This window comes from Ambystoma mexicanum, chromosome 8 (genome assembly GCF_040938575.1).
Source record: "Ambystoma mexicanum isolate Mex_15411 chromosome 8, UKY_AmexF1_1, whole genome shotgun sequence".
Taxonomy (NCBI): domain Eukaryota; kingdom Metazoa; phylum Chordata; class Amphibia; order Caudata; family Ambystomatidae; genus Ambystoma; species Ambystoma mexicanum.
In genome coordinates, this window is record NC_090929.1 from 403017369 (window position 1) to 403044590 (window position 27222).

Sequence of the window (27222 nt, forward strand, 5' to 3'; positions counted from 1 at the left end):
ACGTATGACGAATTGTCACTATACAGGTATGATTTTTTAATTAAATGCAGAGAGAAATTGCTGTGCGACGTACATTGATGACCGTGGTAACTCCCTGTTTTAGACAACTGATATTAAAACAGTTGAACTTGCCATCTTCCTGCGTTGGTTCCGTTATTTGGTGTAAGAGTTACTCTGCTTCCCATTCACTGCATGATATGCTATGGTATAATATGTTATTTATATCGCTCTCCTAGACAAGTGTTTCATGACGTGTTACCACGATAAAAAGGGCTCTAACGCTCAGTAAGATAGGATGTAATGTAGGATCATAACCAACTTTAATTTGTTTTTACTAATTTCCTGTATATGCAAACGAATTTTGCAATGTTATAGAATTGTATTGTTATTTTAGTACATTTTGTGTATATAAAGTATGTAAAAAGTTCAGATTTGAACTAAAGCGCATGAATAGAAATAAAAATAAATTTTTGTACCTGTGTCCGCTCAAACTCATCCAAAGAATGATTGACTGCTGTGTGGAATCTTTCTCCGAGGTTCCAGGTGAAACGTGGAATGAACCCAGCGTATCCTGGCAAAAGAAATATGAAAAGAGATCCCATTATATTTCATGCAGTTCATGACAAAAAGCTCCATAATGTGAAATGCGTACATTGCAGTATATGATAAAATGTTCATATTGTACACTAAAGGACGCACATTATATACTGAAATCCTAATGTTGCTGGGAAAATGACCTGAGGCAGCAAGCTGACCCTGTTGGTAACGGGCCTCAGGAAGCGAGGGCCCCTTAACACGGTGACGGTGTCATTTACGACAGGGTTGGCACAGTTCCAAGGGTCATATGGCCAGTAGCACTTGTGAGTAACTACACACAGGTGCTAAAGATGACAGACTTTATCTTCGTTTGTAAAAATTGTTTTGTACAATTAAATCAAATAAAAAATAAAATTAAAATAAAAAAATAAAATAAAGATGATGTTAAACAAAAAAAAAGAAAAAGAAAAATATACCGTGTTTCAGTCCTGCAATGCCGCGTCAGGAACAGGAGTCTGTTTTCAGTGTTGATTATTACACTGATTATTAATCAACACCGAAGACAGACTCCTGATGCAGACCCGGCTCGGAGGACTCAAGAAAAATAAGTTTCTTCATTTTTTTTTAAAATGCTCACTTCGCCTTTAGCACCCACGTGTAGTTACTCACTGGTGCTAAGGGCGAAATGTGGTATGTGGGAGGGGGCAAGAGAGGCACGGGTGAGGGGTGCTCAGCCGTGGGGGAGCTTGGAACACGGGCTTAGACCAGAGATTACTGCCTGACGTCCGAGCTCCCTGATTGGCTGGCACCCCCGCCCAGGGTGCTAAATTCTAATAATGCCTCTCAGGAAAAATTAACTGTAAAAGTAATTGGTTGATTGCCCCCACTAGGTACTGCCATGTGTCTGCCAGTGGTGCCTTAGCAGTGCAATTAATCCACCTGCCAGAAGCATTTTCACTAGACTGATTACTGGCTCTGAGATACTTCTGAGAGGTGAAATGGAGGGAGCCGTTGGCAGAGCTGGAGCAAGTGAGCTGATTCCACCAGGTTGCTAAATTGAAACCACAGCGCACTTTTGAATTACAAAGCAAAAACCTGGCTCTATTTTCTTCTACCATATTTTTGTTTATAGCCATGTCTCCATTTTGGAATGGTATCTTAAGCTGAAGCGTGAACCGATACATTTCCTGTTGTTACATTTGTGAATATGCAGATCCAATGCATACAAGGGGGTGCACGTATAAGCTAAAGAAGTAACGCAGTAATGCCAAAAAGTAACTCGCAGGGTAACATTATGATGCACATACATTACACCTAGTGTGCCACATGCCAGGGAGTAGGGCACTGTGCAGGAAAATGCACACACGAGAGTACAGAACATATATGTGTTCCCGATTTGTAGATGAATAGGGACAGGTGAGCATGGCTGCCATGCAGAAAAAGGCACACAGTGAGCAATAACAACATCTGTAAATGTTTGCTCATTTGTTTTTATTTTTTGAGCACATTCGTGCATGCTCTCTGGTATGCGTGCACACAGGTCTTTTCTGTCCGTCTTTTTATTCTATTAGCATAGGTGGAGCAGAACTTTCACTCCTAGGTTGTATTAACAACATATATATTGTATTGTTTTTAACACATGGCGGTAACCCCATTTATATTATTATATTGAGATAGGTACTGGTAGTATTTGGAGTAAAATAGAAGTGTATTAGGGTTAAAGGGTAGGCATATTAATGAACAACAGTTCAGCCATGTTTAAGCAGGCCCAGGGTAGACCGGACAGAAGCTCTCATTGGTTATTTGAAAGGCCACAGCACACAGTAACATTTTATTTCTGCTGACACATGCAGAAACATTAGCTCAGCTCACTAAGGTCAGACACAAAGAAGTCCACAGTATCTAATTAACTGTTGCAAAGGGAGAGGTTTCTCGTGGGAGGAGAGCTCCAGCCAGACCCCAGGTGCAGCCTCACACGATAAGTTTCAAGGACATTGCGCTGGGTACTGAGGGTCCATGCAGCGAATACAACAGTAAAAGAACTAAATAGTAGAAATAGAAATTCACCAACGGTACCTCACAAGGTTTTTTCTAACTAGAGCTGGCATGATGCAGGGGAAGGGACGGGGGGCTGACACCTGCAGGGAGCGAGGGAGGAGGGGAACCAATCAGGAGGCTGGGATATGGTGTTCCGTTGGCTGTAAAAATGGGTCTGACATTGTTGCTGTTCCCTCATTATTTAATTGGTCAGACTCTGTGGGATGCTGGAACTCGCGCTATCTCCAAACACAGAGTCCAATTAGTTTCCAGCTATTTATCCATTTGTATGTTGAACTGTGCGAGCCAATTACAGCTAAGAGTTTGTCTGCTGGTCAGCTTAGTGATGTAATTTGTGATTGTTGGGGGGATAGGATCATGATGTCATGAAGGGATGTGAAAGGGGTTTTGTTTAGGGCATGTTTACCCACTCACAGTGTACAATGTATAGCACTTTTAGGGGCATACTAATGAATATCCAATCATGTATTAAAACTGCCCTTACAATGTAACTAATGTGGATTATAATTTGTGGGTAATTGTATAAATAGTGCAGCCTGCCATGGTCGAAGTGGAGAACACCTCACAGTTTAGGTCCACACAGATGTCTGTCTTATCCCAGCTGTTTATGCAATAAAGCAGTGTTCCTTCTTGCACTGTGCACACTCTTCTTTGGATTACTTTTTTGTACTATTTGGATTGCTTACAGAAAGAAGCCTTGCTTAACACATTGTGGAATGTTACATTTTAATTTGAAAAGAAGCGACACCATGCTGGGTTTCTGTGAGATAAAATATATTCCTGCTACAAAATGTGTCTCTCTCTTTTTCCCTCTCCTGTAGTGCAGAATCAGCATTCAAAATAGCCTTTGTCCTTGCCCGAACACTATACTTCTTTACTTTTACTTAGCACACTCGTAGACTCTGCCTGTGTGGAAGACTATTTCAAAATTCTCCTAACAGTCTGTTACTCCAATCGCAGTATTATTTACTAAGGCCTTTGTGTGGTTTTAAATGTCCTGCACAGTTGCAGCCTTCTCAAACTCATTTGCTTCATCATCTGACAGTAGTCTTAATTTCGAACATCCATTATCTCTGGTTCTTTCTGTTTTATTACCTCATACAGTATGGTATAATAATCCACAAAAGCCAACTACATTGAGGCTTGCTCATCAATGATCAATTTGCCCGGTCATATCTGTTTATTTGAGATGTGTTGGCTCTGCATTTCTGGCTGCAAATATGCCTTACGAGGGCTTGTCTTTCGAGCATCCTCTTATCACTTCTTGCTTTGTCCCTTTTTGCTGTAGCATTCCTATTCTGACATCATGTTCTTTCAATTTGGAGGGATTTTCCCTGTTGTATCCTTCTCCCATTATATCGGTCAATGACCAAAGCTTGTTAGGATGGTCTTGATTGAAGGTTTTCAGGCATGTAATACATGGTGATAGACTAGGAGCCATCATTTGTCAATATGTACTCAGGCACCTCCTTGTTGATCTGCTCAATGAAGCCAGTCTTTGTTAACAAAGCATAGTAATCTTTCAAAGATGGATGTCTAAATATGTCCCTGTGAGCATCAATAGTACATGAAGTTAAAGGGTAAGAGACATCTGAACCTTGGCAGAACATGTTGGCCAAATGATTGCTATTACATTTTTATTCCAATAAAATTAATAGTGCAAACATACATGTCTTTATTAATTGTTGTTTGATATGGCACAAACCTTACAAATTTCATTCAAAAGCACCTCTGAGGCTCTAACAAACTTCTGCTGTGAAATAAATTGAGGAATCCAAGGATGTGAGACATAAAAGCAAAAGACAAGCTTCTCACTGAGAGAAGAATGCAAAGAAGTACTCTGCGCAAACTGCTGTTGGTAACAAAGCCTTCCAATGGGACTTCGTGACATTCTCAGAACACTGTGAATGATGCTCCAACATTAGATTCACCATCTAGGTTTGCCCATTTGTCTGCCAATGAAATCCAGAAGAGCCAGTTCAGAGCTCTTCAGACAACCAACCCACAATTTGCTACGAATTGAAAATTCAGGGCAGAATTGTTCTTACAGGGTAACGCAAGAAGGTGAAAACCTCCAACTTCAGTACTGTCAGAAACCTTTCAATGGTGTGCAATGTTCCATATTAGAAAAAGTGTTCACTCTCCCCATTATCGTGGTACAACCTTCAGACAACAGCAATTCCACAACACAATTAGTTGAAATGGGGTGCTGAGGTTATGGAACAGATTCCAACAGTCTGAACAATCCAGCTGGTAGGTGGCGAGCAAAAACATTGTCTTATCAGGTCTACCTAGTGTCAGGTTGCCTCAACTCCTTGATGGCCAACAGTCACCTTTTAATTATAGATTTTTTGTTTGAAATTTCACTAGGTGTGCAAAATATGCATGATCAAAAAAGAAAGCTATCCATATAAACCAATTCTGGTAATAATTATACAGTACTTCATCTCAAACAGCTGCAAGCACTTATCTGCATCCAAAATGACTGTGCTGAACCCACAATCTTCTCAAGAAAAATCAAAAAAGGAATGCAGGCTTTCCCACGCAAGCTAACTCGACATATCACCTAGACAAACCATCAGCCTTTATTAATACATAATAGTAAAAACAAATTGTAGACAACAATACGCCCATACGAATATTTCAGCTCTGCACCTACTAAAGTACCGGCACATTTCTCTGGTCCATTTGGATCCTAAAAAGAAAATGGGCTCAAGCAACAGAAGCCCCTTTCATAGCCAGTAGCTCTCTTAATGACCAAGTAATACCCTTTCACAAAGAGTAAGCGTGCTACAAAGGTATGAAATCGGACGATGTAAATATTGTATCTTGTGAACCAGTAACACATTGATGACCATATCCATATCCATATCCAAAGGATCCACCCTCAATACAAAAGGTTTAGAGGTATCAGGATGTCTCAGAAGTGACCTAAACGTAAATGCCCATTTCACTCTGTTACTCCACCATCCCAATGAAACACCTTTTGCAAATTCTCCTTCTTGGGCAACCAAAAATCTCAGAAGCAAGATGGAAATAGCGCCGGATAAACTGCATGGACAGATTGGCCAATTTAAAAAAAAACACTGAAGCAGGAACAGGCCAATCAATCACTGTGGCTATCTTCTGTAGCTCCACTGCCAGTCCTTTGATTGGCAATATGAACCCCAGATTCACACTTCTGCAACTTGATGGACATTATTAGTGAATCATTTTGCCAAAGAATTACTGACATGATTTCCATGCTGAAGTAAGGAGACTGAAAAAACAAACGGGGTAATTCATAGAATTCAGCGCACAAGTGGCGCACGTGGCTGGCACACAGTGTGCACGTACGACAGTCTGCTCCAGCCGGCTGCGCCAAAATCCATTTCAGCGCACAGCGTATTCATGGATGTCAACATCCATTACCACCCGTGGCACAGAGTGGCGCAGCGACCCTGCAGCAGCGCCAGTTACGCCCCCCAACCCCTCCCCGTGTGCCATGTACAGCGCACAAATCCCATACATGGCGCACAGGCCCCCAACCAGGAAAACACCTGCGCACCCCTCTGAATACACGTACCCCGCTGCGCGCAAAGTTTCACACGCGATTGGCCCTGTGCGAGCAGTGTACGTGAATTTCTGGGGTGCGTGGGAAGTTTCACACGCGATCGGCCTTGTGTGAGCAGGGTACATGTATTACTGGGGTGCGCGGGAAGTTTCACACGCGATCGGCCCTGTATGAGTGGGGTACGTGTATTACTGGGGTGCGCAGGAAGATTCACACGCGATTGGGCCTGTGCAAGCGGGGTACGTGTATTTTGGGGGTGCGTGGGAAGTTTCACACGCGATCGGCTCTGTGTGAGCAGGGTACATGTATTACTGGGGTTCGCGGGAAGTTTCACACGTTATTGGGCCTGTGCGAGCGGGGTATGTGTATTTCGGGGGTGTGCAGGAAGTTTCACATGCGATCGGCCCTGTGAGAGTGGAGTACGTATATTACTGGGGTGCGCGGGAAGTTTCACATGCGATCGGCCCAGTGCGAGCGGAGTACGTGTATTACTGTGGTTCGCTGGAAGTTTCATAAGTGATTGGGCCTGTGCGAGCGGCGTACGTGTATTTCGGGGGTGCGCGGGAAGTTTCACAAACGATTGGGCCTGTGCGAGCGGGGTACGTGTATACAAGTGGGGGAACAAAGGGAGGACAGATAACGATCTTACTAGGCCAAGTGTCATTCAGATCGTGCAAATGCATGGGAAGGGGGGACAGGAAGAGTGCAAGGGGGGGAAAGGGAGAGGGGGAAGCACAGTACATGGGAAGTGGAAAAAATAAGATAAATAAAACACATAAAATAAAACAGGCAAGTGCAGGAAGTGCGGACAAGTGCTGGAAAGGGGACTGAAGGGATACAGAAACAGTCCCCAAGTGCAGGGGTTGCCAGGGAGGCAGTGCAGGTGGGCAGTTGACAGGGGCTGGCCCAGAGATCAGAGTGGTGGCCAGGTAATCAGTGCAATTTCAGTCAGCAAGGGAGGGGAGGAGAGAAAGCAGAAGCAAAGAGGAAGGTTTTGAGGTGTTTTGGGAACCGGAGGTGGTTCTCCTGGAGTTTCAGGGAGGCAGGAAGGTTGTTCCAGAGAGAGGCCCCTGCCGAAGAGAGTGATCTGCCACCAACTCGTGTGACCTGACACCATGGCGTTTCAAAGTCACACACACACACACTTCTCAGACACACACACCTGTGCACCATTCATGTACATGACAGCAGCACCCATCCCTCACACCCCCTCCATGTCCAAGAACAGAGACTGGCATGCATTCATGTGTGCATTCCGCATACAGCTCCCCATGTTGCATTGGAACACATGCACCATCCATGTGGTTCACACATTACTGGTCTGACATGCATGACCATGATGTCCCTGCAAACACACATCCATACATGGCCTATGTCACACATACAGGCAAGTATCAGACTACCAGCACACTGCAACATGCCCTGTCTCACACATCAATGCTTTCCCAATTACCGCTCAACTTCAGACGGGTCTGCCTCTGAAGGATCTGGGCATGGAGCGCTGGGGCTACGTGTTCCAGGACCCTCATCTGGATGTTACTCATGCTGCCCCGGCCCCCCTCCGCGAGGCGCCGGGCCTTGTGGAGGGTCCTGGACCTCAGGTCCTCCCAGCGCTTCTTGACGTGCTTGATGTTGCGGGTTGCCACCTCCTCCGCGTTGTTGGCGCGTGATGTTCCGAAGAGGGCATCATAATGCCCCAGGACATGCTCCACCAGGACACCAACTTTCTTCTCACTGAAGCTGGTGGCCCTCTGCCTCTCTGACTGGGGGTTGTCAGTGGTCTCAGATGGTGTTTGCCCCGACATGGCGACCCCCGAGGCAGGCGTGGGTGGGCAATTGGGTCCCGGGGCTGGGCTGTGGAGCGATGTTATCCCAGTCAGGAGTCTTCTGTTCCAGCAGGGGTGGACACAGCAACTGGACCCCTGCAGATGGCTGACTTGCAGGCACCAAATAGCAGGGCACGTGGGCAGCAGGCAGACAGCAGCAGATGGCTGGTGGGAGCGTGCTCGGGGCTCTTGGGGGCAGGAAAATGTCCTTTTGGGCAGGAGCGTGGTCTTCCATGTGTATCCGCGTGGCCAGCTTGATACGGAGTGATTTGGCACGTGATAAAATTGCACTTCAGTGTGTAATCAGAGGAAAGGCCCTTAGCGCAAAAGCGTGTCAGTGACGTTACGCGCAGGAGTTGCCCACAACACGGGTGCATAGTGAATCAGCACGTGAGAAAACTGCACGTCACCCTGCTATTGGAGGAAAGGGCCTTAGTGCGTAAGCGCCTAAGTCCCATTTCACGTGTGGGCTGGTTTAAAAGGTACGAGTATCACGCTATTTCCATGTACGTGCTTTTTGTGGAGAGCGAGCCGGTGTTTCTTGTACTTCTTGTCGGTTCACACGCGATTACTTCACAACGTTTCCAGTTCGTACTCCCTGTTTCCTCAGACTGCGTTCTTTTCTTCTTTTGGCGGGGGTGTTGCCTACGCGCACACGCGCATATTTTTCACGTTCTTTTTCCAGGCAGATGGTGAGTCGCGCATGTATTACCCAACTGTGGTTGCGCCCGTGTGTCACGTACCCCTTCAGTGGTCATTGTAGGCTGCGTGTACGCTTATTTTTGTGTTTCTGGGTGCCACAGCGTAGTGCGGGTTTATTTTTCCATGCACGTGGTCTACCAGGGGTTGCGTGCATGTGTGCTTTTGTTTTTGGGGTGCCTGTGCATTTGCGTGACCCGTCATCTTCCCCCAGGGGTCACATACAGCCTTGCCAGAGCACTAGGGTACAAATTCCATCTAGTACCCTATCCCTTTCACCCCAATTGCCCAGGACAATTGTTTACTGCAACTCCCATACGCACAACAACATCAGTGGCATGTTTGGGAGGCGACCAAGCAGTAAGAGAGGCAAAGGTGGCCGACCTCCAAAAGGTGGGCGTGGTAGGGGACGTGGCCAGGATTTGCAGGGTGCCCCTAGACCCCCGTGTGTGGAGGACCAATCAGGGACACCCATGCCCCCCCCCCATGGTTGTGGGAAACATAGCTGACAGCATCCCAGCTCAGCCCTTGTTGGACCGTCCCATTTTGGCACCTGAACCGGCACAGGCTGACTTCCAGGCTGACTTCCAGGTCAGCAAGTCTAAGCCACATGTGGCGGTGCAAGTTGCTGTCACCAGGCCACGTGGACCTGGGCCAGCAATATCATCTGCTGCCCCAAGTAGGCAGCTGCAGCTCTATCCACCCCAGCTCTGAGTCTCCCAGCTGGGACAGTGTCGGTCCAGGTCCATCAAACCAACGTTGGCCCTGCAAACTTCACTCTGCAGCCAATGTCTGCACCAAGACCTATGGTCATTGTGCCTTTGCACACTTCTAGTACCCAGTCCGCCTGCGCTTCTGCCCCTACTGACCAGAGCGGCGTAAGCCACTCAGGATCCGCACCACCTTTGAAAAAGAAGAAGAAGGGTGCTCTGGCACTACATGCTGAGACCCCAGACACGGCTACACACTCCGGCATGTCAACGAAGCCTAGCTTTAATGATGCCAAACTTGATGCACTTGTGGCCTATGTGTCGGCAAATAGCCGCGAAATGGTGGTGACTGCAGGGTAAAAGAACACACCTGGTCAACGTAGGGCACACTGGCAGACCATCGCGGACCAGATTAGTGCCCTTGGATTTGTGAGGTGCACAGCTGATGATTGCTACAAGCGGTGGAATGACCTGAAACGCAGAGCAAAGAACAAGCTGGCCTCAAATCATGCCTCTACTCTGGTGACTGGCGGTGGGTCTCCACCAGAGGACAACCAGCTCACTGAATATGAGTCTGTTGCTGGAACCTTTGTCACAGAGGAACAGATCCAAGGCGTGGGAGACCTACCAGATTACGACACATTGTCCGGTAAGTGCCCATGCATGTTTGTGTAATCTATGTGTATGTTGTTTGGGTGACAGGTTCTGATTGATTGCCAGGTGAGGGTGTGTACTCCTGAGTGGTATGGGTCACCCATGTGCTTCCTCCAAAACATTCAGCGGCCTTGGACTTGGGTATGACATTATCCCTTCTGCCCACAGTAGCCAATTGGCGCCACATTACTGCAGTTGCCCTTGAACTGTCATCTTGCAACAACATTGTTCTGAATTTTTCAGTGTTCATTCAGGCTGATTGTTTAAATTCTCCCATTTTCGCAGCGCATTTTTCAGCCCTAATGCCACATATGTGACATGCTTCTGTCATTGATTACACCCCACATTGGCCCACATTTGTTACCTTGTTATGTGAATGATTAGACCATCCAAGCTGATTGAGTATTGGCCTGCTCAGATTAATTTTTGGGGCCTGTTTGAATGTGGAACATGATAGTTGTTTCCTGTCATGTTGAAGTGACCAACCATTGATGTCTACATCTGCCTGCAATCACTGTATTATTGTACACTGGATGTGTTGCAGTGTGTGGCACATGCGTATTTTGTCACACTATTTAGCATTTTTCATCTCATCATGTCCATCTCACATGGATGGGTGACAGTACTCATTCACTGACATATGGCTGTACTTGTCAAATGTACCATGGCTAGGCTACATGCCATCTGTGTGCAGGCATGTGTCATGTATGTGTATTGGACATACCACTCACAGGCTAATGTGTGATGCCAGTGCTACCCAGCATGCAGCAAATGTGTTGCTTTTCCATCTTGGTGTCCTCAGTGTCTGCTTTTTGCCTCCCCTTCCAACTCATTGACAGTGCATGCATGCCAGGGTTATTGTCATGTGGGACATGTCTAAATCATGTACTGGATCTCTGGTTTGTAAGGCCTATGTGTGTGCTATGGTGCTCATGCCTGTTTCCATTTGTTGTCTTTCATGTTTTTGCAGTTGATGACACACTTGATGCTGTAGAGGTGGAGGAGATGGTGCAGACCCAGGAGGAATCTCAGGCACGACCGGGCACCAGTGGTCAGAACAGCAGCTGGAGCAGCTCACACGTTCACTCTCAGCTGAGCTGCAGGCAACTCGGGAGGAGATCCGGGCATCACGCGAGGCCATGCGTGCAGAAATGCAGGCAACCCATGAGGTGCTGTATATGGGGATCTCCGCACTATCATCCTCCAGAATCAGACCTTCACCACCCGCATGCTTGCTGCCATGGAGGACCATACCAGGGCTTTGCGTCGGCTGCCTCTGATAGCATAACCACCTCCGGATGCAGAAGCAGAGGGTGAAGAGAGAGACAGCAGCAGTTCTCCCACAATAGCGTAGCCGTGCAGGCCATGAGCCCATGGAGGTATTTTTTTTTCCGCAACATCCACGCAGGTGGGTGTTGTGGTGCACCCTGTCCTCGAACCTCCTGGGTGCCCCCCCATGGCCTCCACATTTTTTCTTTTCTTTTTTTTTTTTACAGTGTGTTGCCTTGTGTGGCTCCCGTGGGCATCCACTGTGTATTCCAGCTGGGCACATGCAGGCTTGTCCTGTGTTTGGGTTAGATGTTTGGGTTCCTGACACACACACCCCTCCTGCGTCCCTTTCCATGGGCTTGCAAAGGGTTTGCCCAAGTGACAGTGACTTACACAGTGACATTGGGCTCCCACGAGCTGTGTGGGCAGTCTGTAGTCAAAACTGTGTGTACATCCCTAGTGGGGATTGTTGTTGTATTGAACACTGCATGGTGTATTGATATGTGCTTGGTGCTTGTGCATCCATGTCTTCCTCCTTATTCACAGGTACCTTCTTCATGTCTTCACAAGGCTGTCTCCTTTGCGGATGCAGTTCATGTTTTATGCAGTACACTGACATATTTGCCTGATGTCAACACTGTGCAGTTGGAAGGGGTGTATGTGCTGGCTTATTCAGGTTGTAAAACTTGCACTACTTTCATTTGGTACTGTCATATTTTGGCAATGTTTCATCCTGTGCTGCTGTATTGTGTTGCTGGTAAGTATTTGGTCATGTGTGCTGTTTGTTATTGATTACTGGGAGCATATTGTCTGTGGCCTGTTTCTATTTGGGACAGTGCACTTTGTGACACTTGTGTCATGTGTTGTGCATTCCTTTGTTTGCTTTCACATTGCATGACATGCCATGGTGTGTTGGGTAGCGGAGATGGGGAGGGGTTGGGTGACATGGCGCTGTTTTCATGTTATAATTTGCAAGCGGGTAGTCATTCATGCAGCATAAATGTGTGTCTTTTTGTGACACAGCATTGGTTGTCTTTGGGTAGGTAGGGATGCACACAATGTAACACTTCCAGGTGACCAATCTCAGGCTGGTATGGTTGTGACAGTTGACTGTCCCTTATTTCATCATCATTGATTGTTAGCTGGTATGTACCAGGGCTGTGTGCACTCCACAGGGGTGTGATTTTAGGTGAAGTAATTAGCCACCAGCTGCGTACGGGCTGCCTCACCACGTGCCCTTTCCCCTGCCATGCGCAGAGGCCGTGCATGTGGTTGGGGATGTGGGGGCACCACCATGTCCACCGGCAGGCCCCGGAGAGCCCCGGCGGGTTGCAACGTTGTGCAGGACACATGCTGCCACAATGATCCTGCACACTACTGGGGCGTCTATAGCAGCTGCCCACCAGAGCAGTCAAGGGAGCGAAAGCGTGACTTGAGCACTCCGAATGTGCGTTCCACTATGCCCCGGGTTGCAATATGGGCTGTGTTGTATCTTACCTCGGGTGGTGTGGTGGGGTTCTGAATTGGCGTCATCATGTGGGTGCTCAGAGGGTAGGCACTGTCCCCTGGGGAGGTGATGATGGGTATCATTAGTGGGGTTGTGACATTACTCAGTATCTGACATGCATGCATGTGCAGAGGCATTTATACTCACCAAGCAGCCATGTATCGCCATGCCGCCCAGCTTCTAGGTCCCGGTTTAGGGTTGACATTCTGTAAATTAAACTGTCATGGGTGGACCCTGGATAGTTGGCATATACTGAGGTGATGATTCCCTTGGCATCACATACTACCTGCACGTTGATGGAATGCCAGTGCTTGCGGTTTCTATAGATGTGCTCAGTTGCCCTGGGAGGACGTAGAACCACATGGGTGCAATCAATGGCACCTAGCACTTTGGGGAAGTGTGCCACCCCGTAAAAATCCTGGATGGCAGCCTGCCTTTCCGCAGGTGTTCTGGGCAGGTATATGTGCCTGCGGACTGATGGGCATGCTGTCATGATGGCCAACGCCTGGTGTAGGCAGCGTGACTGCGTGGCCTGTGACACCCCCCCCCACTATGGCACTTGTCCGCTGAAATGAACCAGTGGCCAAGAAGTGTAGTACATTGAGCACGTTTTCCAAGGGGCTCAGTGCTTGGGAGCACAGGGTGGGTGATGTGAGGTCATCCTCCCACTCACACACCAGGTCGAGTATAATGTGAGGTGGAAACCTGTACCTCCCATACACCTGGTCATCAGGCATCCCAAAAAGGCTGGTCCCGGCTGTAAAAATTCTGGCCCTGACTATCCTCCTCCTCCTGCGGTGTCCCACGACCACTGCTGCGAGGAACGGTATATTCATCGTAGCGTCTGAGCTTGTTTGTTGTTTGCGTGCACTTTTATGCTGCCCGGGTCCACGTATGCCTGCTTCCTGATGGCATATGTGTATCCGGATTAGCGCGTCTTTTTTGGCGCACGCGTTTCCCCTGTTCGATTCCATGAATACGTGTTGTAGGTGCGCGTGAGGGCGTTCGGCGCATTTGCCTCCTGTACTTCCCCGTAACGCCCACATTTTCACGCGTTGTTCCCCATTCCGCGTGTTATGCCCCGTGTTCCGCCTGCTTTTGTTGTGTGCGCTGCGCTATGTGCACTTTCACTGTGCACGTAGCGCACGTCGTTTGATGAGATGTGCACCCGCGTGCGCCACGCAGGATTTTAGCGCACATCCCAGTATTTACACGTGCACAGACTTCCATGAATCGGTGTGCGCGGCTTTCGCACGCTTGCACTGCGATTTTCGCACTTGCGCTGCGATTCGCACGCTTTCGCACGCTTGCACTGAGATTTTCGGCGCACATTAATTCCATGAATCGGCCTGAAAATATCATTCAAACAATCAATTTCAAATGGATTACAAACATCAGACGCACATGCATTTAATAAATTGACAGATCGATAAGACAGTACAAAGCCTAAAGGTCATTCATTAATACTCATAGTGCTCATATTACTATCACATGAACTTACACATAGAAGGTCATAAGCACTTGAAAGACCTGGCTTCATTAAAGTCATGCTCCCTTGGCAAATTTGAAAATATCACTAATCAGCACTAAAGGATACTGATCCTTGACGGATTTGCTGTTTAGACCACGATAGTTCATGCATGGTTACCATTCATTAGATATTTAGGGAATGCAAAACAAAGATTCCACAGTTAGGTCTGTTTGGGAATTATTGCAGGTTCTGTGGTCCTGGTAGAACAGGTGTTCAACATCTGCCTGCGTTATCACCCAACATCTTATAGCCTAAGGTAAGTTCTATCATGTTTTCCCAGGGCATAGCAGCAGCATTAAATGCAACCTGATTACAAGGTGAAATAGAGCCTCCAGTCAAGATATGGATCCAAAAGTGAAAAGTCCCCTAATACTGTTAAAGATTCTTTATCCTGTACAAAAGGGAACAATCACACCACTTCAATACAGGGAAAACAAGTTTAAATGTAGACATTGAGCTGGGGTGAAAAGGTCAGCATCACTCCAACATGAGGAGAGTTATCATAGGATTATGTCCTTCCAGTGAGGTCATTAGTGGCTTGAAATTCCCAGAATCCTTCTTCTGGGTCTAACTGTCTTCTTCACTGTAAATACATTACTGTTGCTATTATTGTTTTTTTCTAAAGGTTATGTTTAGAAGTTTTTCTGTAAATCATATTAAGGGTCTGTAAGGGTCCACCCCTGGACTACATTCTCTCTGTCCCATAAGATGTATTCTAGGGTCAGCCCATATAGCCCTAGGGCGAGAAGTGGGGTGCAAAAGCCTGCTATCAAAATCCCCCACTTCATTGCATAGCAAGAGTTATTTTATCCACAATGCTGCATTGTGCACACTGGCTCCCATCCACTCCATAATAATATGGTGTTTAGCTAATACCAACAACACATTTGCACATCTCTGGTGCACAACAAATCTGGATGTATCAACAATAGAATATTGGTTGGATCTTTCCAAATTTCAGTGTGAAGTATAACATCTACTTCTGATATTACCTTGTCCTAAAATGTACATATTGCTTGATGTTCCCAAGAATGTGTATCAGTATTGTATGTTTGTGACCACACTTCCTGCACTTTGGATCAAAGTCCGGATAGATCTGATGCAGTTTATTTGGTGGTTTGTAGAAGTGATTAAGGACTTTAGAATGTATTAGCCTAAATCCGGCTTTGAAGGATATCTTCTTAGTCTGTGAGCATGACTTTGACCATTGTTTATCTTTTATGCCTACCATTGTTTATGTTTTATGCTCACCGCTAGTTCAGCATCCCCAAATGAGATTCCAGTTGATTTCTATCTTTTCTCAAAAATCATGTAATGCCTTAACGGAATCAGAACCTTTATGGCAGATTTCACAGGCCTTCAACTCACCTCCATCCTCTAACTATGAGTGTTGCCTCTCTCGCTTTCAGGAACACTGTAGCTCAATTACTTACTTCCCCTCTGAAGACTGCATTCTGTGGCGGATCAGAAGAAAGACACAGATGCGGAAAATACATTTTTACTGTGAGGTTTATTTAAAGTAACATAAGTCTTATCTTTCCCTTTGACTATGGGGTGTTCCCTACCTATTTTACTAACTAAGGTGTTTGTCAGCCAGTGTAAATGTCCAAAGCCAGTCCATCCACTGTCCAAATCTAACCTATCTGATCCTACCACTAATATAACTAAGGTCAGGGGAATGACTCTCTTCTCCTGGTTCCTGTGTTCTTCCCAGGGAGACTGTTTTGATTATTATGTTCCACTCAGTAACCCAAATGAAAATAGTATTTTGTTATCATTTTAGTTGAGTTCTGTAGCTCCCTTATGGGACTGGTAGTTTCCTTTTTCTAACTTAGCTTGATTGAAGTTTGTTCTGTCTCTCTTTTATAGGGTTCCGGGACCCTTTCTAACTTGTTCTCCTCTTGCATTCTTGGAATTCTCAATTTCCAATTACAGGTTATCCTTTCCCAGAGTGCTGTCTCATTTATGAGGTTTATCTTCTTGCTGTCAGAAGACTGCATTCCCCAAGTGTCTTTTCCTTTTATAGTCTCCCTTTTATCTTTGGGATATGGGTTGTCTTTTCCCTTTACCCAATGTGAGAAATGTCCAACTTTTCTGCCCTCCCACTTTGTAGTATTTGTGTTTCTTTCTGTTTCAGTAACATAGTTCTGAGTTCTGGGTTCTTACGTAATTTCCAATTTCCTTTACACCAATACTGGGACATGTTTCCTTCACTGTACATTGAGTCCCTCTTGCCCTTCCGGTATTCCCGTTCCCCATATTACCTTCTATGTTCAGGGGCAACAGTGCCGGTACTTGGTGGACATTGGATTGTCTTTTGCCTGCTTGGTAGCTCCACCGCTTACTTTCCACAGTGTCTCTTTCTTCTGTGTCTCAGTCTCGTCTTCTAAATGTCACTGGTGCCATGACTCGGACCAGGAGAGATTTCATTTCATTTCAACAGCTTTATTTCGACGAGAAAGTCATAAAAGCGATGCACAATAAATCAATACATCAAAATCATAATCACTTATCTCACCAATAACTTACAGTGAAGAACAAATTCATCATGTCACATGGTGAAAGCGGTTTAAAAAGCAACAAAATTCCTTAGCCTTTCTCTTATGAATTCTCCCTGCCCAGCTCAGGTAGTTGCTAGTGGCGAAGTGTCTGCTGAGTCCAGATACTTAGCCATCACTTCGCTTAAAGTCCTGCAGCTGCGATTTAGGAATAAGGGCTTCAAACAACGCTTAATCAAGGGCTTAGTCCGCTGGCAGAGGAGTAAATAATATTGCAAAGTGTGGGCTGCCTCACCGCAAAGAATACATGTTGCGGAAACGGCATCATTCCATTTGTGCCGGAGTGCGGCTGTGGGCAAAATGCCAATGCAGAGTTTTAGGCACACATCCCTTTCCCAGCTGGAGGTGACATAATCCAGGTACTCTTCACAACCAACCCGTTTCTTAACAGCAAGGTATCTGGCCAGTGGCTCTGAGACCCTGGATTTCGTCGGGATATGACGCTGCGCCTCAGACCCAGCTGCGCTCTTGATCACTTCCCTAGATGCAGATGTTATAACAGAGGGATTAGACCAATATTCCCCCAAACCTAGCTGTCCCAAATAACTTTTCACGTGGGCAGGCCACTTCAGAGAGCTGCTCCCTTGCTGAGACAGAACATCCAAGACAGCCTCTTTATATTTGCACAGGTGGTCATTTGACCATAAACGGGTCCAATAAAGGACCGAACACAGTTTGCAAATCATCTGGAAACCTTGTAGAACAGTTTCCAGTAACACTGGATTATTCGGAGCAGTCCAAGGATGTTTTTTAAAAATGTGTTCTCCGCCTCTACAAGGAGCTGAATCTACATTTGTCCCCAGAGTTTTGCCCCTTACAATGCTGCCTGGCGTGCTTTTTCTTTATAAGCCTCCAGGAAGACCTGTACCGCCCCATTCCTGTGCTCATTAGAAAATCTAGCAAGGGCCGCACTGTATCTGGCCAGCGTTAACTTGGCCTTCTCAACCTGCATTTCCAGCCACATTACACCATGACTCTCACTCCTAGATAATCATATGACTGGACTTGCTCAATCATACTGTTCTCAAACGAGAAATTTAAGGCCTTCTGGTTCTTCCTGGTGTTGGATGTGAAAATCATACCCTTGGTTTTACTGACATTCAGGGAGAGTCTGTTTCTCTTAGTAAAAGCCCAGAGACGTGTTCGGGGTACAGTGTTGAAGGCAGTTCATAAATTGACGAACACTGCATATACATTTGCCTGTACAGCGTATTTCTCACAGACCAGTGGGAATTTGAGGCTTTGATCGATGGTGCTCAAGCCCTCACAAAACCCCACTTGGCGATGGTCTATTACTCCGTTAGTCAGAGCCCATTCATCCAGATGGAACAGCAGTGCCGGGCAAGTGTCTTCCCCACAGCGTCTAACAGGGAAATATGTCTAAAGTTAGCAGGGTCGTCATATCAGCCCTTTTTATGAATTGGGAACATTTTTGCCGAGGTCCAAGACTCTGGGACCTGTATGCTAGACAGCGCTACGTTAAATAGTTTGGTCAAATACAGTACCCAGACCAAAGACTAGTCTCTATAAAAGTCTATCAGTACTCTATCCGGGCCTGGTGCCTTACCTATCTTTTGGCACACCGGTGCAAGCTCTACCTGGGCATTGGTGAGTATCAGTGGAGTAGGGAGTGGTGTCCTAGTTCATACGCACATTCCCTGATGGATGTAAGCTCCATCGAAGTCCCACCACCGGCCGGTTAGAGGTTACTGTAATATTCTGCCCATACTGCTTCAGGCATCGAGCTATGAGACTGGCTTTGGCTCCTTCGATGAGCAGCCCCCATCTTAGAGCAAAAACCCCTGGAGTCTCTGCAGCCTATTGCTTCCAGGAGCTCCTTCCATAAGTCATCATGTCACCCCCTCTTCTTGTCCTTCAGTATCTTACGATATTCACCTCTTACCCGTCTCATCTCAGCACACCTCTGGGGCCCTTGGATGTTTGCAGCCACAATAAGTCGCCCCTTGGCCTCCTGGCAATCCCTATCATATCAAGGGGTGGATTTCCTTCCGCTGGTGGTGTTGGTGTTATTGTACGGGCTGACTGACACACACAATTGCTTTGTGGTCATGCCTCCACCGAACTCTCTCTTCCACAGGACTAGGAATTTCCTTATCTTTTCCACACTAGTGTCCCAGCCTTTTTCGCTCTGAGTCTGAGCTGCTCTCGCTTACCTGGGCTTTGGGTTATACAACAGCCCCGCCTTCTTCCATTCTCTTACGTACAGGGGGCTTCCCCTGGTTCTCTGTGTTCGGTGTTCTCTCGGCTCTTCACCTTCTCTTGCTGTTTCTAAGGCACTGTAACGCTTACCGCTAGGGCCCTGCAGGAGCACCTGGTCTGGATCATTGGGACCGCGGCCCTCTCTGGTGGGATGTGCTATCCAATCCACTCCCTCCCCACTGTTTCACTGAATGGCTATTGTCCAGTGTGCAGTGTGGTTGGGAGTGGTTTGGTGGATTCCCAATTCTGCTGGGATGGTGATGGGACAACTGGTAGTTCAGCTTGGTTATCACCTAGGGTAAACAAGGAGAGAATATCAGTGTCTGCCTGTCTGCACTCCCGCCCCTCCCTCTTATGATCCCCAGGGTTTGCTGACTGGCTGGCAGGCTGCACAAGCAATCTGGCTCACCTTAGATTCTGTAGTTGGGCACCCAAGTGCCAGGATATGCATCTAGTCCAGTTCCTTCACTGGAGAGTAGTGGTGCAGGCCAGCTGCGATGCACGAGATGCACAGGTAAGTGTTCTGTTGCAATACTGCACAGGTAAGTGTCTCGTAATGCTTCTAATGTCTTTCGAGTCTTGCAGAAGCTGCGATGCCAGGCGCAATCGCAGTTCAAAAGTTCATGTCTTTGTTTTGTCTTTCTTTGCAGGTGCGGAATGCCGTGGTCCCCAGATCTGAAAATTGAGGGATGTGCCTGTAGAGTTGGAACGCTAGCGAATGGCGCGCAGATGTCCGTTCACAATACTCATCGAGGTAAGTTGGTTCATGGGGGGAAACGCGGGGGAGCATCGTAAAGTCAATGGAAGTTTGCTTACTGTGTCTTTACTTAGTTGCAGGAGCGGATCGATGCAGCGATATCAGAGCGGTGACTTTCTCCAGCTGATCAGGCTTTTCTGTTTAGCTAGTGTAGCCATGTCACGTCTTGGAACAGCATAATTTTCTGCACCTCTGAGGGGAATGTCCTTCAAAAGTCTACATGCTGCCATTATTTTCTTCATATGATAAAAGTGAACACATGTCAGCACATTTAGTAGAAGATCCTTGGCTTCTTGATATGAAGAGTAGTGTGTGTGTGTGTGTGATGTAGCATCCTTTTACCTTCATCAGGTAAGTGATGGATGCTTCAAAATATGTCTAATACAGATTCCTCTAGATCCTGATCTTGGACATTTCAAGGAATGCCTCGGTTTCTAACATTATTCTGGCATAATCTTTTCTCAGCATTCTATTGCTTCATGACAATTGTATCAATTTGAGGTCCTTATAATTCTATCCATTTCCAGTGATCCTTCTTAGCACATGCTTGATCACACAGGTTGGTCATCGCCTTGTCCAAGTTTTTGGGGCCATCAAGAAGTGCTTGTCCAGATCAGAGATGGATTTAGATACTTCAGCTGGACTCCCTGTTAGTTATTTAGTCCCAGCAGCAGTAGGTGAATATCAATCTTGTGACTGAGGCTTCTGACACTTGATTGCTTTCCAGAGGTGCATAGACCTGTGCCACCAACTGTTGTTTTTGTTTCTTTGAATTTTCTTGGACTAAAATCATAACTAATGCAGAGAGGCAAATGTACACGTCATTTATAGAGACCACCCCCTCACTTCTGTTATATTGGAAGAACAGCAAGAAAGCACCAAGTTTGATACCTGGTATCATCCCAATACCCCATCGAAGGTATGAGAGACATTATGTGCTCGATGTATGAATATCTAAAGAATAAAGATATAATTGAAGCAACAAAGTCAACATATATGTGAATGAAAAGGAAATCCGTATATATTAAGAAGATAAGTGACAAGAGATGTAAAAGATGTATAGACGCAGAAATGCAAGGTAGATAAGACAACATAGAAGCTTGCTAAAGTATGAAATAGAATGCGAGTAAAGCAGCCATGTTGGGAAAATGGACATCTGCATCATATAATAGTTAGTGAGAAGACTTGAGAAAGGAAATCAAGGCCGCAGTGCTGACAGGCACTGAAATACAAATTTGTGCAAGAACAAAGGATATTTGGTTGGCTCAGAATTAAGGAGAAAGAAGCAACTGTAAAGGCTTGAAAGGAGTCGAAGAGGATAAGATACATACGCAGGACAAATTTAGATTAAGTAAAGGAGTGAACAGTTGCGAGTGCCAGTACTGTTCAATTAAAGATGCAGAAAGTACATGCAGGACGGAGCAACCAAGTCTCCAGAGGCCAAGAAGAGTAATAGCACCCATTATAATTGAATCAAATAGCACTAAATAGAAGGACAGAATGGACAAAATCATGGTCTCCTCACACGTGGTAGAAGACCAGAAGACAAGGCCTATTCATATAGCTCCAGACGAAGATAGCAATGTAAGTTCACTCCCTTTAAAGTTCCGAGGAAGAGAACAGTCAGCAAGGTTAACTACAAAGAAGAAGACTTGGCTTAGGGCCTAACTGAGAGATGGTAGGCTAATTAGCTAGGAAAGGCAGTTGTCTGACATTGTTCCGTTGCACCTGGGTTTTTTTGTTTACGTGCTGCTAACAAGCCAAATGTCCAAGGTTGGTAAGAAAGTGCCAACTAATCATGAGCGTCTATGTAATGGTGGACCACTGATTGTTGCACAGGCCTATCCGCTGCTGTTATTACGTTATTATCTATATTTATGTAGTTAGAGGTAGTTCAAGGTGTGCCTACCAGATAACTATATATGTATACGTTTACATTAACCATTCTCTACCCAGATTTCTACTGTTAGCCACGTAGGATGACATCATAGCTGATGTATGCCGAGGTATACAACCTTTTGTGTAACTGAAATGCATTGAAAGTGTCTGAGCTACAATCTGTTTGTTCGCCAGATTTCCCTACTTTTTCGAACTGATAATAAAGTATATTTTTCCATATTCCTTGAGTCTGTTCAGTTATTTGGGCCTGAGATAATTTATTGTGGTAATCCCATTCGGCACTTGGAACGCTCCAGGCGCTATTGCACATTTGGTAGCGGTCCAAATGGTTAAGAACCAGACTCTCCGACTTCTGACATCTTCCACCATCAGCCGGAAGATCACAGTCTCCTGTGGAGAGCGTAAGACTCACGTTCATAAATCGAGATGGTCGGCAGGTGCCTCTTTGAAGACATTCCTGTCCGTTCCCCACGGTCACCCTGGGGACTCAAGGCGAAGTGGTCGATTGGGGAAGAGTCGATACCGAAGGGATCGAACTGAGCAACGGACGTAAGTAGGACATCGTAAGTGGCAAATAAAAGGGGAGGGATGATATTGCATGTGTAGATATATATAGTGGGGAAACATAACAGGATTTGTTTAAGAGAGAAAGAATACCTCAATACCTATTTTCAAGGAGATAGAAGGGAACTCATCACACTCCAAAATGGGGTATTAAGAGAGAGGATTCCTGCGGCAACAAAGGATGCGTTTCACACTCCAAAATGGGGTAATTTGGAGATGAGATACTTTTGCTAGAGTAAAAAAGACGATTGTAGAAAGTGTGCACATTTTTGTTTGGGGTTATGAATATGCCAGTGTAAGAATTTGATTTGCTTTAAAAAAGACATGTTTTTATTAGTTGTGATAATGTAGGTTGTAGATCAAAACAATAGAAAGATAGTAATAATGTGACTGTTTATCAGACCCTAAAAAACAAGTGATTGGCGCCAATCATAGGAGGATAACAGTTGAAGGAAGAAATCTAGCAAAATAAAATTCATAGATTGTCAATAATAAAACAGCAGGACAGTGAGAATCGACAGAACTGTAACAAAGAAGCAAACAGAATATTATTGTATCGTTTTGGAAATTGTTTAAACAACCATTTTTGGGAAATGAGTATGTGGGGATTGATGGTGCTTGCCCGAATTGACTGTTGCAGTATATGAAGTATTGTGAAAGAAGAAAAGAATACGGTTGATATAATATTAATTAAGTAAAGTAATATAGAATAGAAGGTCCGGTAAGTATTGACATTTAAAAACGACTTGTCATCATGGAGGACACTCCTCTTATACACTGGTGCAAAAACATTACCGAGGTACACACCTATGATTAGGAAATATCATGCTTAATTGGTAAGAGGCACATCTGACAAATGTTCATGCCTTGGTTCAAGAGGGCTCCCTATCAAGAACAGTATTACAACACATGACAACATACTTACATGCTTTGCATACAGGGAAAAAGGTACAAACATTTTTAGCCATTTTAGAGCTATGGAAAATGTATCAGAGTGAGAAAGAAGAGAAGGAGTGGATGCTTAATCGGCATGAGGAGGGGGGCACAACACCCTCGGCTCCTCTTTCTCCTTCTGAAGACAGGAGCACAGCCACTGAAAAACAGGGATTTTATCCTCTAAGGGAGTTAAAAGCAGCCGTGTGGTATTAATCCGATATATGCACCCTCCGCTTATTGTAGTGAAGATAGTACAGAAGAAAGTAAGATTAAAGAACGTGAATATATGTCCGGACGTAGTAAAAATGAGGAGTGGAACAAGAGAAGGGATAGACTGATAGAGATAGAAGAAGAGACCAAGAGACAAGAAGGGGAGAAAGATAGAGCAAGTGAAGTACCAATCGTACAGAGTGAGTGGATAGGAGGACAGATATTACTCAAATTAAACGGAAAGGGTATTGATGATGTTAAAGAAAGTGAAGAAAGAGAGCAACAAGAAAGAAAGGAATAAGAACGAGAAAGGACACACAAACATGAGAGGGAAAAGGAGACGAGGCAAAAGGAAGAACAAAGAAGGTAAGAAGAATTGAAAAAGTGGAAAGAGAGAAAAGATGGGGAGGAGAAGAAATGTGAGGAAATAGAAGCACAAAGCTTGAAAGAAAGAAGGTTGCAGAGAAGGCGGTAAGGGGAAGAGAATAGGGATATGAGAAGACAGGAAGAGGAAGAACAAAAGGAAATGAAAAGGAGCAGAGCACAAAGGGGTGATGAAATAGATCACATCGTTAACTGATGTGTAATACCAGTTGAAGAATGAGAAGGATGGGAGGAAGTGAGAAGGTTGCAACAGCCCTGCAGGGAGGTGCACAAGATATCTAGAGCACCGGCATGGGCTGATGAGCATGAGGCAGAAGGTATAGGGAAAAGGATTAGGCAATTATATTGGCAGATGAGGAAAAAGGATGGTTATGAGACCAGAGGGAGTATCAAAGGATCGCCAAAGAGACAAACAAGAGATAGATCAGATGACATAATGATGGACGTGCATAGAACGCTGTCCCTAAGTAGACTAGATCTTTATGTTGAGGAAAGGGATAACAGCCATACCAGTTGGGGTATAATGATGTCAGATGAAGAAAGAGAAGAAAAAGAGAGAGCGCAAATAGAGGGCGCATGTGGTTCTTTGATGGATCTAAACGTATGAGAAGGAGTGAAAAGGTCAGATTTAGGAGAACTGAAAAGAAAAACACCAGAACCTCTATCATATTCCAAATGACCAAAAAGACTGTTGCGTAGCATAGGGGAAATGTCTGCCGCCTTATGTAAGTAGATTGAGGTCATTGCCAGGACAAAGATGAGCGGGTAAATGGATTTATGAGTTAGAAAGAAGGACAGCAGGAATGACATTAGCAGTGGGTGACATAAAAGGCCTACTAGCAGCTATCCTAGGGGAGAGAGCGGACGACATTTATAGACGAGCAGGATATGCAAGTGTAACAGCACAAAACACGATACACGATGGAGAGCCATTTAATAATCGTAGAGCAGACGTACAGAGGGCACTTAGAGTACAGTATCCTGATAACGTCAGAAATGGGTGCGATTAGCACTTGCACTATCTGAAATGTCGCTAGAGTATGATAATTATTTTCCCATTCTTGTTGTTCATGGCCTGTAAGAATATTTGTATTTTCCCTTGTTCCTTCCCTTGTCGTGAAGCGCTTTGAAACACATTGTGTATGGGCACTATATAAATAAACAATCATATCATGTCATATCATTATGCCGATTATGACACAGAAAATGTGTGAGAATCAAGATCCTGTTACTTATATTCAGGAGATTCAAGAAGGTTGGTGTCTTGAGACGAGGGAACCGTGGGATAAAACTGTAGTGTTATTTTGTCATATTTTATGTCAGGGACTGCCCGAGCCAGTCCAAAGGCAGATGAAAAAACAAGTGGGGATGCAAGCAAAACCATGGGCAGAAATACAGTACATCATTGTCTATTATCACAAGAGAGGAATAAGAATAGGAAGCTTGAGGAAACAAAGTTAGTTGAGAAAAAGTTGTCAAAATTCACCATAGAATGAGCAGTACTGACGAGTGGCGAAGGAGTGGTCACACAAGAGTTACCACCTACAAAGTCAATCAATGTAGGGTACCCTGTAGATCAGGGCAGGTAAAATGTTTCACCACGTGGTAGAGGAAATGGATTTAGAGGACGACGAGGCTAATTTCAAAAACCTCAAGGGGGGATTTAATGGAGGACGGCCACAACAATGCTGGAATTATGGGAGGACAGGAGATATTGCCCGAGTATGCAGAAGTAGAGGGGGGCATGAAGCCAGCAGAACTGGCAAAATCCAAGAGGGGGGATGGTTTATTTTCCACCATATAGTACAGAACCATTGAAGTATTATGCCCAAGATCACATACAGTATCAGACATAATGCGCCGCAAATGCAGCAAACGCAGCATATTCCACTGCAATGACAGTCGCCACAAGGGCAACCACAGCAAGCGCCTATGCAAACACAACAAGTGCAGACACAACAAGCGAAAATGCCACAATGGAAGGCGAATGCAGGAGCCCCACAAAGACCAACACCCAGGATAGGGAGTGTGCCAGTAGTGCAAGGAAATCATTTTACAGGTACAAGGATGAATTTATATCCACAATAGGAAAGTCCACAGAGTGACCAGATGTGTTCAGCACTATCTGTGACATCAGAACCCCAAAAGAAACCGAGGGTCAGGGTAATGATAGGAGGCAAGGCATTTTTGTTTCTTGTAGACAAGGGAGTGACTTGTTCCTGTGTTTGAGAGGGAAAGTATCCAATATCTGGGATGATAATGAATGTGCTGGGATTCTCTGGGGCTATGAGTTTGGTTCCTTTTACTGATGAAATACCAATTTAATAGGAGAACATGACGTGTTTATGCCAGTATTGTATTCTCGGCAGACACCAGTTAAGATATAAGGATGTGATTTGATGACAAAACATAAGATGACAATATCCTTTACTGACAAAGGGATAGTATGTTCCACTCCAGGGATACATTACATGAATGTATGAGAATTTATATTAGCATTTACAGGCCAAAAGGCATTGCGAGGAGTTTACTTAGACCCAGAAGTATTTTTGTATGGAGTAAATATTTTATTGACATGGCTTCTTGGATTGATAGATAAAATGCTGAGGATACCAGACACATTTTTGTTTAGACCGCCTATGGATGACAAGGAAGGGCAGGCAGGTTATTCCCATAGAACTGGCATCTGTAGTAAGAGTGGAAAGGGTGGTTGTTCATGGGATGGATGATGAAGGAAGAGCATGGAGAACAGTAATAGCTCTTGATGAAGGAAATAGATAAAAGACAGACGAAGAATTGTTCACAGATGTGAATTCAGATGATGAGTTAGTATATTTCATTAGCCTTACATATGGGATAAAAATGGAGAATAGGGAAATACCACAGAGAAGGACATTGGTTAAAAAGAAACCGTCATTTTTTCAGGAGGATTTAGAAAAGGTGCCAAGCAGCTTATCGACCAACAGTCCATATGACCTGGATCTATTGAATAGAGCAGGAGCAGTAAACATAAAGATTTAACCAGAAACAATTTTACTACGATCAAAACAGTACCCCATGTCCAGAGAAGCAGATGAAGGTATATTTGGGACTATTTCCACCTTAATAGAGCAGGGAAAACTGGTACCATCAGACTCCACATGTAACACGGCTGTGTACCCTGTTAAGAAATCAACGGGGGGTCATGGAGATTTATTAAGCATCTACACCACCTAAATAATACTGTTGAAGCAGAATTTTGGTTAGTTCCGAATCCAGCCACTATATTATGCAACATCCCAGCTACAGCTAAATATTTTACAGTATTAGTTTTAAAAACCACTTTCTTTTCAATTGTCCTTCATGAGGAT

At 45.1% G+C, this 27222-nt stretch overlaps 1 protein-coding gene across 1 annotated transcript in view; it reads right to left on the reverse strand.

Moving 5' to 3' along the window:
* The window catches only part of CIMIP2A (ciliary microtubule inner protein 2A), a 511305-nt gene that overhangs the window by 220182 nt on the left and 263901 nt on the right, over window positions 1–27222 (reverse strand). The window contains exon 5 of the mRNA XM_069609900.1: window positions 477–571. Within this exon, the coding sequence (XP_069466001.1) occupies window positions 477–571 (95 nt within the window). The remainder of the gene's footprint in view (window positions 1–476; window positions 572–27222) is intronic.